The 16,404-nt window shown below is 33.9% G+C and overlaps 1 protein-coding gene across 12 annotated transcripts in view; it reads right to left on the bottom strand.

Moving 5' to 3' along the window:
- The window catches only part of HMGCLL1 (3-hydroxy-3-methylglutaryl-CoA lyase like 1), a 310,746-nt gene that overhangs the window by 126,922 nt on the left and 167,420 nt on the right, over positions 1-16,404 (bottom strand). For 11 of the 12 annotated variants that reach the window (XR_012126034.1, XR_012126035.1, XR_012126036.1 and 8 more), the window contains 2 exons: positions 6,555-6,650; positions 4,410-4,558 (listed from right to left, as the gene is read on the bottom strand). Coding sequence is in view for 9 of the 12 variants with exons in the window: in XM_073224138.1 (XP_073080239.1) it covers positions 4,410-4,558; positions 6,555-6,650 (245 nt within the window). In the remaining 3 variants the exon portion in view is untranslated. The remainder of the gene's footprint in view (positions 1-4,409; positions 4,559-6,554; positions 6,651-16,404) is intronic. The other variant, XM_073224135.1, reaches the window with a different exon arrangement.

The raw sequence follows: 16,404 nt of genomic DNA, 5'->3' as shown, positions 1-16,404 counted from the left end.
TAGAAGCTGACATAGAGAGAGATAAAAAGGATCTCCAGGAATGAAACAATATTAAGAGAACTGTGTGACCAATCCAAAAGGAACAATATCCATATTATAGGGGTACCAGAAGAAGAAGAGAGAGGAAAAGGGATAGAAAGTGTCTTTGAAGAAATAATTGCTGAAAACTCCCCTAAAGTGGGGAAAGAAATAATCAAACTGACCACGGAAATACACAGAACTCCCAACAGAAAGGACCCAAGGAGGACAACACCAAGACAGATAATAATTAAAATGGCAAAGATCAAGGACAAGTAAAGAGTTTTAAAGGCAGCTAGAGAGAAAAAGGTCACCTATAAAGAAAAACCCATCAGGCTATCATCAGACTTCTCAACAGAAACCTTACAGGCCAGAAGAGAATGGCATGATATATTTAATGCAATGAAACAGAAGGGCCTTGAACCAAGGATACTGTATCCAGCACGATTATCATTTAAATATGAAGGAGGGATTAAACAATTCCCAGACAAGCAGAAGTTGAGGGAATTTGCCTCCCACAAACCACATCTACAGGGTATTTTAGAGGGACTGTTCTAGATGGGAGCACTCCTAAAACTAAACAGATACCACCAGAGGAAATAAAATCACAGCAAAGAAAGCAGACCAACCAAATACTAACTAAAGGCAAAAAAATAAAATCAACTACCCACTAAAAGCAGTTAAAGGAAACACGAAAGAGCACAGAATAAAACAACCAACATATAAAGAATGGAGGAGGAGGAATAAGAAGGGAGAAAAGAAAAGAATCTCCAGACAGTGTATATAACAGCTCAATAAGCAAGCTAAGTTAGGCAGTAAGATACTAAAGAGGCTAACCTTGAACCTTTGGTAACCATGAATCTAAAGCCTGCAATGGCAATAAGTACATATCTTTCAATAGTCACCTTAAATGTAAATGGACTGAATGCACCAATCAAAAGACACAGAGTAATAGAATGGATAAAAAAGCAAGACCCATCTATATGCTGCTTACAAGAAACTCACCTCAAACCCAAAGACACGCACAGACTAAAAGTCAAGGGATGGAAAAACATATTTCAGGCAAACAACAGTGAGAAGAAAGCAGGGGTTGCAGTACTAATATCAGACAAAATAGACTTCAAAACAAAGAAAGTAACAAGAGATAAAGAAGGATACTACATAATGATAAAGGGGTCAGTCCAACAAGAGGATATAACCATTCTAAATATATATGCACCCAACACAGGAGCACCAGCATAAGTGAAACAAATACTAACAGAACTAAAGGGGGAAATAGACTGCAAAGCATTCATTTTAGGAGACTTCAACATGCCACTCACCCCAAAGGATAGATCCACTGGGCAGAAAATAAGTAAGGACAAGGAGGCACTGAACAACACAGTAGAACAGATGGGCCTAATAGACATCTATAGAACTCTACATCCAAAAGCAACAGGATATACATTCTTCTCAAGTGCACATGGAACATTCTCCAGAATAGACCACATAACTAGCCAACAAAGAGAGCCTCAGTAAATTCCAAAATATTGAAATTCTACCAACCAACTTTTCAGACCACAAAGGTATAAAACTAGAAATAAATTCTATAAGAAAACAAAAAGGCTCACAAACACATGGAGGCTTAACGACATACTTCTAAATAATCAATGGATCAATGAACAAATTAAAATAGAGATCAAGGAATATATGGAAACAAATGACAACAACACCACAAAGCCCCAACTTCTGTGGGACGCAGTGAAAGCAGTCTTAAGAGGAAAGTATACGGCGATCCAGGCACACTTGAAGAAGGAAGAACAATCCCAAATGAATAGTCTAACATCACAATTATCTAAACTGGAAAAAGAAGAACAAATGAGGCCTAAAGTCAGCAGAAGGAGGGACATAATAAAGATCAGAGAAGAAATAAACAAAATTGAGAAAAATGAAACAACAGCAAAAATCAACGAAACCAAGAGCTGGTTCTTTGAGAAAATAAACAAAATAGATAAGCCTCTAGCCCAACTTATTAAGAGAAAAAGAGAATCAACACAAATCAACAAAAATCAGAAATGAGAATGGAAAAATCATGACAGACTCTACAGAAATACAAAGAATTATTAAAGACTACTATGAAAACCTATATGCCCACAAGCTGGAAAACGTCGAAGAAATGGACAACTTCCTAGAAAAATACAACCTCCCAAGACTGACCCAGAAAGAAACACAAAAGTTAAACAAACCAATTACGAGCAAAGAAATTGAAACTGTAATAAAAAAACTATCCAAGAACAAAACCTCCGGGCTGGACGGATTTACCTCGGAATTTTATCAGACACACAGAGAAGACATAATACCCATTCTCCTTAAAGTTTTCCAAAAAATAGAAGAGGAGGGAATACTCCCAAACTCATTCTATAAGGCCAACATCACCCTAATACCAAAACCAGGCAAAGACCCCACCAAAAAAGAAAATTACAGACCAATATCCCTGATGAATGTAGATGCAAAAATACTCAATAAAATATTAGCAAACTGAATTCAAAAATATATCAAAAGGATCATACACCAAGACCAAGTGGGATTCATCCCAGGGATGCAAGGATGGTACAACATTCGAAAATCCATCAACATCATCCACCACATCAACAAAAAGAAAGACAAAAACCACATGATAATCTCCATAGATGCTGAAAAAGCATTTGACAAAATTCAACATCATTCATGATAAAAACTCTCAGCAAAATGGGTATAGAGGGCAAGTACCTCAACATAATAAAGGCCATATATGATAAACCCACAGCCAGAAGTTATACTGAACAGCAAGAAGCTGAAAGTTTTTCCTCTGAGATCGGGAACTAGACAGGGATGCCCACTCTCCCTACTGTTATTCAACATAGTACTGGAGGTCCTAGCCACGGCAATCAGACAAAACAAAGAAATACAAGGAATCCAGACTGGTAAAGAAGAAGTTAAACTGTCACTATTTGCAGATGAGATGATAGTGTACATAAAAAACCCTAAAGACTCCACCCCAAAACTACCAGAACTGATATTGGAATACAGCAAAGTTGCAGGATACAAAATTAACACACAGAAATCTGTGGCTTTCCTATACACTAACAATGAACCAATAGAAAGAGAAATCAGGAAAACAACACCATTCACAATTGCATCAAAAAAAATAAAACACCTAGGAATAAACCTTACCAAGGAAGTGAAAGACCTATACCCTGAAAACTACAAGTCATTCTTAAGGGAAATTAAAGAGGACACTAACAAACGGAAACTCATCCCATGCTCTTGACTAGGAAGAATTAATATCGTCAAAATGGCCATCCTGCCCAAAGCAATATACAGATTTGATGCAATCCCTCTCAAATTATCAGCAACATTCTTCAATGAACTAGAACAAATAGTTCAAAAATTCATATGGAAACACCAAAGATGCTGAATAGCCAAAGCAATCCTGAGAAAGAAGAATAAAGTAGGGGGGATCTCACTCCCCAACTTCAAGCTCTACTACAAAGCCATAGTAATCCAGACAATTTGGTACTGGCACAAGAACAGAGCCACAGACCAGTGGAACAGACTAGAGACTCCAGACATTAACCCAAACACAGTGAGGAAAACCACCAACAAAATAAAAAGGGCAACGTGCTGACAAAAATACAAAAAGTAGCAAGTGTTAGAGAGGATGTGGTGAAAGGAAACCCTTGTACACTGCTGGTGGGAAGGTAAATTGGTGCAACCGCTATGGAAAACAGTATGGAAGTCCTCAAAAATTAAAAATAGAAATACTATACCATCCAGTAGTCCACTTCTGGGTATTTACCTCAAGAAAATGAAAACACCAATTTGAAAAGATATAGGGTGAAGCTGAAGGAGTAAGATGATAGACTCAAATTTCCAGTGCAACTCAAAGGCTCAATTTTATGTTTTACATACTCTAAAAGTTTCTGAAATTTAACTTAATTAAAAGGATTTAATTTAACATTCTTTGAAGAAAAAGGCATGTTTCTTAAAAAGAAATTTAGATTTGGAAACCATATCGGATGATTCCTTTCCAAATGCTACTCTAAGTTTACATCAATATGTCAACTCATACTAAGCTGAAATCAAAAGATGGCTGCATTTGGGTAATTCAGTATTAATCAAATGAGTAACAGGTATGCATGCTAGTCCCTCTGATCTCAACTGCATTATACACTCCACAAGATTGATACACTCTAATAGTTATTAACTGATATTAATAAAATATATCAGCATACATTGGTGGCCTGATCACATAAGTTACAAACAAGATACCCTATGTACATAATTATAATGATGAAATAGTGACTAGATAGTTTATAAATAACCTAACAAAAAATGTTAACTAAATAGAATTTGTGGGATTTCATAAGTACCCTCGTGCTGGAATATTCATGTGTCTTGCAGACTTAACCACCTCCTCAAATTTCTCCAAACTTTCTTCAATAGAACAGTTAATATTCTTCTTGCTAAAGGATTCAGATGCAGCACCAAAAACTGATACCTCAGAGGCTCCAGCAGCAACCTGAAAAATATAATTTAGAGGAAAAAGCTAATAATTTCAAAAATGTAAATGATAGTAGAAGAAACATTAACTACTCTATAAAGACATAGTTGCATTAACATTTGCCTTAGAATTTAAAATTAGATTCCTCTCATCCTGCCATAAACCATCTTTTGAAATGTAAAAGTTTTTATAACAGCAAATAATTCCATAAACTGCAACACTCATAAATCTATGAGGCACATGCAACAGTGATGATGTTCCAATTTAATTTGCCTTTCCTAAATTACATGTTATCAAAGGTATATGTTAACCTTAATTATGGAAAATACTAGCACCCAATGAAACCTCTTAATATATATATGTGGAAAACATTAGTTTAGACCAATTATTAAAATACAGGATAGTAACTGCTGTTTTTATTCTCTTCTTATAATCCAACAGAAATGTGTTTCAAAACCACCATCTGGATTTTGCCCCCAATTTTCCTCCTACCTCTTAACCTAGTTCCCATTGTTTCATACCTTCACTGTTACGACCATACTCTTGATTGTCTAATGCCTTCATCCTTTTGCCAGCCCTTAAATCCAAAATATTAACCTAATTAATTTTCCCTTTTGCCCCTTTTGCCATCTTACCCCACCCTCAAGGCTTCTTCAGTGACTTGTAACAACTATCAAACCTCCTACTTTTCCAGATGGATTTTTAAGACTCTCTATCAATGCACCTCTAGCACTTTGCCTAGATTCCCCCCTCTCTCTCTGATGTCCCATTAATTTATTAAGACAAAAAAATGTCATCTTACCTCCAACATTTAAAAAAAATGGCTTCTACTCCTCCATAATAATAAATTTTAACCTGTATAATGAAAATTCTATTTATGAATACCTACTATAAGACAGTAGTGTGTTAGTATTTTGCATGCCCTATTCTGAATCCACAATTTTGTAAACTATTATTGTTTTGCAGATGAGAAAAAAGCCAAAATCAAAAGATGGCTGCATTTGGATAATTCAATATTAATCAACCAAAAGAGGCTAAATTACTACCATAAGGTTGCAAAACTAGTAAAAGTTGTGGTGCCATGTTTTGGGCCCAGACTTGCCTGACTTCCAAGCCAGTATTTGTTCAACACCATTACCTGCCCTTCTAAGCCACCATGAAGGTGTCTTCTGTTAGCACCTTTTTCAAGGTGGATACATTTCCTACTTTGTTAAGACCAGATGATAGCAATATTTAAAATTTCTTAAAATGCCGCTTTCTGTTTTTGCAGCACCATAAAAAATCTTACCAAATCAAGCAAAAGAAAAGTGGTTTTAACAATAAACATTAACAGGGAATATATCAACTAGAACCCACAACTTCAACTTTATGCAACACAGTCCCAAATACAAAAGTGAACATATTAATACCAGAATTAGCTGCTGCAAAATTTTTAGAACAGAGCCATGTAAGCATAACAATTCAAGCCTTTACTTAAAAATGCATTCTTCTTATATGTGCAGTAATTAAAGCCTTTTTCAGATAAATCCCTAAGTCATATGCGATTGGAAGAAACAAGCCATAGGCAGTTCCAAATAGAGGCAGTTCCAAAGCAGTGATTAGCACCTAGAGAGAGGGAACAACAACAGAAAACTGACCCAAAAAACTGACAGGAATAATTATCCACTACAATATTAATAATTATATATTGAAAAATGTTTAAATTATATTATGTATTTCTTATTTAAGAGGGAAGCGTGAAATATACTTTCAGAAGAATTTTATCAAAATGGGTAATTCTATCTTTGTGTTTTGATTCTTGAATGGTTAAACTGGAAGAGCCTGAACACAGAACACTGAAGTGCCTAAAAATGCTGTAAGGTTATTACTGATCTCTGTGCATCCATGTGAGTATATCAGCATAGCATTTATGCAGAGTAACAAGTGAGTTACATACGGCACAGTTTTAACTTTGTAAAAGTCTTTAAAACAATAAGAAGCATATTAGTTTTAGGAAAATTAGTAGCACACTTACAGCACGGTGGAAACCCGGAAGATTAGGAGTAAGGACAGGATATCGAACTCCTGGATACTTATGAATGCCTTTCATCACTTCAGTGTGATCAGCCATCTTAAACACATTAACAGTTACACATAAATATGTACCTTTAAATATTGTGTCAAGATGTTTTTAGTTTTTCAGGAAGGTTATATTTACAGATGCAATTATATTCTACAAAGTACTGTTTGAAATAATAAAACTAAACCAATGTAGCTAAACATAAGTAGTTTTTAATGTCAAGAATACATGATAACCAGATCTGGGTTTAGTTCACATACCAGGATCTGGTTAAATGGGTTACAAATAATCAGGAATTTTGAACTGTATTATTTTCACTTGACTGGTCTTCATTCTCTTCTTTTAATTTCATGGCCCAATCCACAAATAACCCTGAGATTAGGGTGACTATGAAAGGCAACATGCTATGCATTTACCTTCCACATGAAAATTTTCTGTCCAAATAATTTACAGTGTTTGGAATTTTATAGTGTTTAGTAAAATGTAATTACAGGTCTCTGTTAGAATTATTTATCAAGGCTGAGATCCAGTACATTCTTTGATTAGCACAGATATTTTAGTTTAGTAAAAGTTAGTAATTGTTAGTAATAGTCAAAATTATTTATGCAATACTATTATCATATTACTATTTGTTCTCATGATGCAAATAAATGAATACAATGGAGTACACAAATTTAACCCATTCTGCCAAGACTTTATTTTTCTGTATTTTTTATGAATCTATAAAAAATCAACTTTAAATTAAAATACCAAATTTACTAGTTTGGCACAAAGCCTGTAAATTATCCTCCTGTAGCAATAACCGATGATCAAATCCTATAATTATCACAAAGAGAAATTCCCATTGACATTACCATGTGCTTTGCATATTTCAGAATAACAAATTATGGCATGAACAATAAACATAAGGAAAAATGCATAAACAATGAAGTGTAAAAACTGAGCATGGAGAAAGCTATAAAAACATACAGCAACCCAAAATCTGTACCTTCAATATGGGAATGGATGAGGGAAGACGTGTTTTGTCTCTATACATCTTGGCTTGTTATAGCCAATAAGCATGTATTGTTTTTAATTTTAAAATAATACAAAAGTGAATAACTAAATTATAAATTCTTAATATAACCCCATTGAAAATTATGGAATATTACAATATTTACCCTTATTGGTCCACTGGTCTTATTAACTCTCAGTTAAATGCCAATATAATTCAGTATTTTCAATGAATATAATGCAGATTAAACAAATTTTAAATAAATGTTAAATTTAAAATTAAATATTTAAGATGCAAAAGAATACCTCCCATTGTCTTCAAGCATTACTGGCACTTAAGCTGTCATGTTTCATTCAGTCCAAGCACATTTATTTTTGTCTAAAATGTGATTCTTGCTTGTCTATTTCTTAGAGATCACAACTACTATCTCCCATTCCCTAGCTGCATCCTTTACAAAGACTATCCACCAAAGCATCCATCAATAGATATGGCACGTATACACAGTGAAATACTATTCAGGCATGAAAAAGAAATCCTGCCATTTGCAACAGCATGGATGGATCTAGAGGGTATTATGCGCAGTGAAATGAGCCAGGCAGAGAAAGACAAATACCATATGATTTCATTTATTTGTGAAATATAAATACAAAGTGAAATAGAATGAACAAACCAGCAGTAGACTCACAGACACTGAGAAGTGACTGGTGGTTACCATGGGGGAAGGATTGAGGTGGGTGGGTGAGGAGGTGAGGGGGATACAGGGGCACAAAAATTCTCAATCATAATGTAAGTTGGTCACAGGGACAGTAGTACAGCATGGAGAATATAGTCAGTGATTCTGTAACATCTTTTTATGTTGACGGATAGTAATTGCACTAGTGGGGGTGAAGATTCAATAATATGGGCAACAGTTGAACCACTGTGTTGTATACTTGAAACCTATATAAGATTGTATATCAACAATACTTCAAAAAAATAAAAAGACTATCCACCACCACACTCATCTACAATGCACACACACAAAGTCTCTCATTTCATTCTAAGCCTATTAGACTTTAATCCAGAAATTTATTGAGTACCTACTATGTCGAAAGCCCTACGCTATGCCCTTTGGGAGATACATATACAGCAAAGTAAGGTCCTTGCTGAATAATTTGCAGCATGGTTTGGGAGGCAAAAACACACGCCCATGGAAAGTTAACAATTCAAAGGAATACACCAGTCATCAATGAGAGCACGGGTTATAAGAGGTCAGAGTGAGGAAAGCCTGTAACTGTCTGGGAAGGTTTAAAAGCGTACTGGATACAAACATGGTCCCTGAATAGGGTATATTAAAATTTCCCCCAAAATGGCCACAGCAGTATTTCCAATTTTGTATGCTCTTCCAGAACCTCACCAATTCCCATCAGGAGAGGTGGACTCTATTTACCTTCCTCTTGAAACTGGGCAGAATGAGATTGCTCCAACCAAGAGTGTAACAGAAATAATAATACGTGACTTCTGAGGCTGGGTTATAGAACAGGATACAGCTTCCAAGTACCTTTCTCTTTGAGGAAGCTGCTGTGGAAACAACTAGCTTATGTTAGGGAGGCTATGTAAAGAGACTCACATGGAGAGACCCATGTGAAGAGGAACTGAGGTCCCCAGCCAACAGCCAGCATCACTCCCAAAGTCTGTGTTTGAAAGAGACTTCAGGATCCAGCATTCAAGTCACCCAGAGGAAGGTCCAGACATTGTGGACCACCTGTCTGCCTGTAACCTGTTCAAGTGCCGAGCCTCAGATTTCATGAGCATGGCAAATATTTACTTACACCATCAAGTTCTCAGGTAATTTATTACACAGCTATAAAAGCTTAAACACTAAAAATATCAACAGGGTTAGAAAAGAGGGAAGGATGAAAATCCTCCACCACTAAGAACACAGTACCTGGCTATAGAGGACAGTATTGATAAATAATCAGAGAAAAAATTATAAATGAAGACAGGGGGTCACATACTGTGATGTGTCTTTGAGTTAGGTTTATGTTATTCTAAAAATTCAGGGTTTATTGTGAAAGCTACAGAAAGCCATAAGAGTGGGCATTGAACTAGTACCAGAGGATTGTAATATATGCAGAATTTTAAAAGATTAATCTGTGAGAGGTACAGAAAAGAGATGCATTTCTCAGGGAATTGTGAGAATCTAGCTTGTGACAAGTTCCGTTATAGAAAATAACACTGGGAAAAGAACTCCCAAAGAAAAATTAATAGGACACAGCAGCCAGTAGTACAAGGGTAATGACGTTACTCAAAAAATATAATCAGTATTTTATAGCCTTCTTTTTTGAATATTTAAAATTTGTGCATGTTTTGACACCATTCTTGATTACATATCCAATAATTTAGCCTCTGTACCAGATGCTAGGGTACGACTGTCTTTCCCTCTGTGCCTCTTTCTCACAAAACACACACACACGTAAATGCAAATATGCACACACAAATTACAATAAAAAATTTTGAGCACTTATTCCTAATTTCATGTGGAAAGAAAAGCAAAGCTACTACTAGTTTTAGGACACTGTACTGACACTCTCTTACTAGAGAATAGCATTAACTGAATTGCTAATATTTAAGACAAAACATAGTATGTTTAAATATTTACTAGAGCCATTTATATTAACATGATAACAGAAATGAATAAGGAGTGCTTCTTTAACAAAGTCTGACAGTGAGTCATGAAAGCTAAAAAATCAAAATTTAATCTTCAAGAAATATAGGTCATATTAACCTATAAGTGGTTATAATTTAATGAAAATCTTGAATCATTATGAAGAAACTCATGTAATGAAGCAAATTCCTAGGTCATGAAAGCTAAATTTTGATAATCACTGAAGGTACCTTAATGAAATTATAATATATTAACTGGAATCCAACAATTCAGTACTTTTTCCACAATATATGAAATCATCTAAGAAATAATAGCATTCTGTTATTTGGTCAGAATTAGACCACATTCTAAATTTGGTCAATAAAGACAATTATGTAAAGAGATTAGGAAATCCTGGGATATAATTTTATTACAATGAATAAAATAGAGCAGGTTTCAATTAAAGGTATAAAATCCTTGCCTTAATTTTTTTTTTTTTTTACTTTTCAGGAGTTTATGCTATACTTCAATTTTGATGTTTTTTTAATGTCTAAAGTTTAACTATTATTCAAACAATAATAGAACTATTCATTTACAGTACTATTTTGACATTTTAATGAAAGCTTTCTACATCTGGTTTGGTTTAACATATTTTTAAGGTTTTCTTTCATTGAAGATCATAAAAATCCCCATGATTTGGTTGGTAACATGTTTTGCCATCATCTGGCCACAGTCTGGAATAGCAATACCTGTGTCTATCTAGCCAATAAAACAGACTATACCATAGTTAATCAATTTCTTAGGTATGCACATTTTGATATGGATTCAAATAATCAGAATATTTGTACAACACTTTGCAGGAGTCTTAAAGATATGCAAAGGATTGCAAGGATTAGAATGCAACATGGTATAGTTTAGAGGTTTTATTTTATTTGCTGCTAACTCTACATTGGGGTGATTAAATTTGGAAATCCACATTATACATATTTAGACATCTTCCTAATATTTTGTCATTCATTATCTGAATACTATAATCTTTGCTAAATATTTAGGCTTTCAGTGTGTTCTCCAGACAACATAAATGGCTAAATTACGGTTTGAGTATTGTTCAGTGCCCACAACTCACCCAATTTCTCTGAGATTACTGGAATGTCAAGATAACGCATATGAGAATGCAGTCATAAACAATGACAAAGGGTTTCTCATAAACTGAAGAGAGGGAAAATATTGGAAGTTCCAGTTATAGTTGGTAAATAGACTATGAAATTTATCATTGGGGGAATATAAAAGTTAATTTAAAATATGAGATCTTAAAAAACTGATTTTTAAAATTCATTTCAATATGTGAATATTGACTCATCTCAGTATTTGGATACTGATTTACTTCATTATCTTATATACTTACTATATCCTACCATTATAGCATAGAAAAATGAAGCAGATGCAGTTCATATTCATACTTATATAATACACATGTTGGTGGAGTAAGATATATATATATGTGTGTGTGTGTGTGTGTACACATCAAAAATACAAAATGATACAAACACTATGTGATCTGAAGTTCGTTTAAGCACAAATAAGGAACTATTTTTCTTTGCAACTTAAATGAGAATAATGACAAATATTTCATCTAAGCTTTGTCTATGTTAAATGTAAATAAGTCATGGGCCTGTTTTTCAATGAGCAAAATAATTCACAGGGCTTGAAAGTATGTTAAAATATTCATAGAGCAAAACTATTAATATATACATATATATTTTCTATGAAAAGCAACCTTCCTAGTGTACTATAAGACCTAGTGTACTAATAAACCTAAACTTAAAAAATAGTTGTTGATTAAAATTTTTTGGATTACAAAGTGAAATACTGTTTAGAAAGTAATTTGTAAAGTCATACAATTCTTTCATTTACAAGGTCCCATAAAATGGAAAGTAAAAATAACCATTATCCTTTATCTGTCTTCCAAGCAACAGCTGAGAGTGGAAATAGAATAATCACTGAGTAAATTTTGTTCAGTTCCAACTGAATATATATTGTGTGGGATGTTCAATAAAGTTAAATAAATATTTATGGTATACTTTAAAGTGCAGTAGAAACTGAGAGGTTCTATTTTTTTTAGAAGAACTGATCCTATTCATTTAGAATCTAATCAGTAATTAACATTTTTTTCTCCTTTTCCCAGAACAAATGCAATCACAAAGATACCACACTGTACAGGTCTCTAAGTTCCAGGGCTTCATTTATTACAAAATTTTATGTGAAAATCTCTTATACTCATTTATGATACACAAAACTGCTACATTTGTTATTTTAATTCAATAAGAGATTAGTTACTAACAAGATTGCCAACTTGGTGGCAGAAGCTGGGTCATTTTGCATCACCATAGCAATTATTCACACACCTTTGTGGTTCTGTTGAAGATGAAACAATTGTATTTTGTGATAAGGTGGAAATATTAAAAGTTTAAAGTTAGCATCAGGCTCATAAATGCTAAGTATTTAGAGCAGAATCTAAAATTCACGTGAGAAAAAAAATGTTAAGATATTCCATCTTTACAAGGATATCTGCAAAAGTCTAGAACTTGACCACCTCTCTTATAACTGGATCCTGCAACCTAAATACAGAACTCTGCTTTTTCTCCTCTTCTCCCTGGTCCAGTCAATATGAACAAGTCAAGCATCATCATCAATGGGTGAGCATTACCCACTGTTCCTTCTTTCACTCCATTCATCTGCTAAAGAATGCTAATTGTTTCCCTCTCCCGTCCTCTAACAAGAGTCCTATGCCAGATTTCTTGTCACAGTATATTAAGTAGAAAGAGAAAGCTGAGAATTGCTAGGACAAAAAAGATGTGAAACACAGAAAATCGAAATAATTTAAGTATAAAGAACTTGGAGATGGAGAGAATAGGGCTTGAGAATTATGATTTGGTGGACAAATGCTTTTACTGCCCTTGTGCGGTACGTAAGTGTGAGAAGAGAAGACAAAAGGGCAACTATACAGTGTTGCCTTAAGCTCTAGAACTGTGTCCTGTAATGGTCTTCAAATAACTCATTTAAGATGGAATGTAATTTACTTAATTTAGGTTGCTATCTTACGTTTCCTCATGTGTAAATCCAGGCACAGACTTTGCCACTTAGGAGAGCTCACAATCATTGCACCCTTCAAGAATACTGGTGTAAATGCTATTTTATATTTAAAATATGTAACATAAAATACAGTACCCAATTGTACTTCCTATTCAAGTTGTCACTCTGTAGTTAAGTCAAGAGTCCATATTCACCAAGTCCTACAATATCTGGCACAAGAAGTATGTAAATATATGGGGAAAAACAAGTTTTAATGTATTTAGCCAGAAACAAGTCTATAGAAAATTCTTCTAAACATTATATATGTAAAATTGTGACTGAGTCAGTTTTCATCAATGTCAAATGAAATGGAATTTCTTTCTTATCAGAAACATTCAATGTACAGCATATACAATTATAAACACATTTATATTCTCTTTATTTTTATGAAAATCACATTATTAGAGTATACATTGAAATGATTCACTATGAAGGGCCCAAAACTAATATCAACTTTTCTGAAACAATGTATCTGTGTATAAGGTTGCACATCACAAATTATTAGATTATATCATAGCATGACATTACCAATAATGGATTATGAAACTGGAATACAGAATCCTAATCTGTCATAATAAAAACAATCATGATTAACAATGCAAGAGAAAAGACTGAATCGGTATTCTAGCCTCTCCCTAGAAAAATATTACAAAGAGCTCACATAATAAAGAGGCAAACAAAGAATATGCAATCAAAAATACACAGAAAAAATGAAGACACAGATCAGAACAGGACTGTAACTAGCAGAGATTGAATCAGTAAGCAAAAACCTCCAAAGAAAGAAAATTCCAGGATAAGATGACTTCACTGGTAAATTTTACCAAACATTTAAAGAAGTCTTAAAACCAATCCTTCTTCAAACAGTTCCAAAAAACTGAAGAGGTGGGAATACTTCCAAACTCATAAGACCAGCATTAAAAGCTGGTCTTGGAAGACCTGACACCAAAACCGGTCAAGACACTGTAAGAAAACTATAGGCCAATATTCCTGATGAACACAGATGTAACAGTCTTTCACAAAATATTAGCAAACCAAATTTAGTAGCACATTTAAAGGACTGCACACTATGACCAAGTGGGATTATCCCTGCAATGCAAGGAAGATTCAACATACACAAATAAATTACTGTAATACACCACAATGACATAAGGAAGGATAAAAAGCATTTGATCACCTCAAGATATGTCAAAATTTGAAAAAAAAATGTTTTGTTAAAAAACATTTGGCAAAATTCAACACGTTTCATGATAAAAACTCTCAAACAAATAAAACTCCCTAGGAGTACAATGAAATGATCTCAACATTATAAAGGCCATATATGAAAAGCCCACAGCTAACATTATACTCAACCATGAAAAATTCTTCCTCTAAGATCAGGAATAAGAAAAGGATGGCCTCCTTTGCACTTCTGTTCAAGATAGCATTGGGAGTCCTAGCCAGAGTAATTAAGGCAAGAAAACGAAGCAAAAGCTAAAGTTTCCAAACAAGAAAGGAAGAAGTAAAATCTCTGTTCACAGACAACATAATCCTGTATGTAGAAAACTCTAAAGATGCCAAAAAGAAAAAAAAACTAAGAATTAAAAAGTTCAGTAAAGTTGCAGGATACAAATTCAACATACAAAAATCAGTTGTTTTTATACACTAACAACAAACTATCTGAAAAGGAAATTGAAAAACCAATGTCATTTACAATAGAATTGAAAAGAACAAAGTACTTAGCAATTTAACCAAGAAGGTGAAAGACATGTACACTGGAAACTATAAAACACCGATGAAAGAAACTGAAGAGCATACAAATATATAGAAAGACACCCTGTGTTCATGGATTGGAAGATTTACTATTGTGAAAATGTCCATACTACCCAAAACAATCTACATATGTAGTGCAATTTCTACCAAAATCCTAAAGGCATTTTTTTACAGAAATAGAAAAAGCAATCACAAAATTTATTTGTAACTAAAAGGAACCCAAAATCAATCTTGCAAAAGAATTAAGATGGAGATAACATACTTCCTGGTTTCAAAATATATTATGAAGCTACAATAATTGAAACAGTATGGTACTGGCATAAAGACAGATATGTAGATCAATAGAACAGAATAGAGAGCCCAGAAATAAGCTCATGCATGTAGAGTCAACTGAGCATTGACAAGGATGTCAAAAATACACAATAGGGAAAGAACCATCTCTTCAACAAATGGCTGTGTGAAAACTGGACATTCACACAAAAAAATAATGAAATTGGACCCTGATCTTACATAATACATAAAATCCAACTGAAAATGCATTAAAGACTGAAATGTAAGACCTAGAACTATAAACTTCCTAGAAGAAAACATAAGGAAAAAGCTCCATAACATTGATCTTGGCAATGCTTTATTTGATATAACACCAAAAGGACAGTCAACAAAAGCAAAAACAAAGTGTGACTGTACCAAACTGTAAAGTTTCTGCACAGTGAAGAAAACAATTAACAGAGTGAAAAGGAAACCTATGAATTAGGATAGAATGTTTGGAAACTGTATCTGATAAGGGGTTAATACCTACAACTCAGTAGCAAATCATAGTAACAACAATCACCACCACCACCCAATTAAAAAATGTATGAAGGACTTGAATAGATGTATCTCCAAGGACAACAGATGAATGTCCAACAAATATATGAAAAGATGCTTAATGCCACTAATCATCAGGAAAATGCAAATCAAAACCCCAATGAGATATCATGTCACACCTGTTAGTATGGCTATTGTGAAAAATCTAAAAGATAATAAGTAATGTCAAGGATGTGAAGAAAATGGAATCCTTGAACACAGTTCACTGGAAAGTAAAATGATGCAGCCACTATGGAAAAGCTTGGAGATTCCTCAAAAAATTAAATATAGAAATACCAGCAATCCCACTTCTGGGTATTTATCCAAAAGAACTGAAATCAGAATCTCAAAGAGATATTTGCATTCTTGTGTTCACTGTAATATTATTCACAATATCCAAGATGTGGAAACAATCTGTATGTTCAGGGGATGGATGAATAAAGTGTGGCATACACATG

Source organism: Manis javanica, chromosome 16 (assembly GCF_040802235.1).
Source record: "Manis javanica isolate MJ-LG chromosome 16, MJ_LKY, whole genome shotgun sequence".
NCBI lineage: Eukaryota > Metazoa > Chordata > Mammalia > Pholidota > Manidae > Manis > Manis javanica.
The sequence above is the reverse complement of the archived record's forward strand: the minus strand, read 5'-3'. Positions and strand labels throughout refer to the sequence as shown.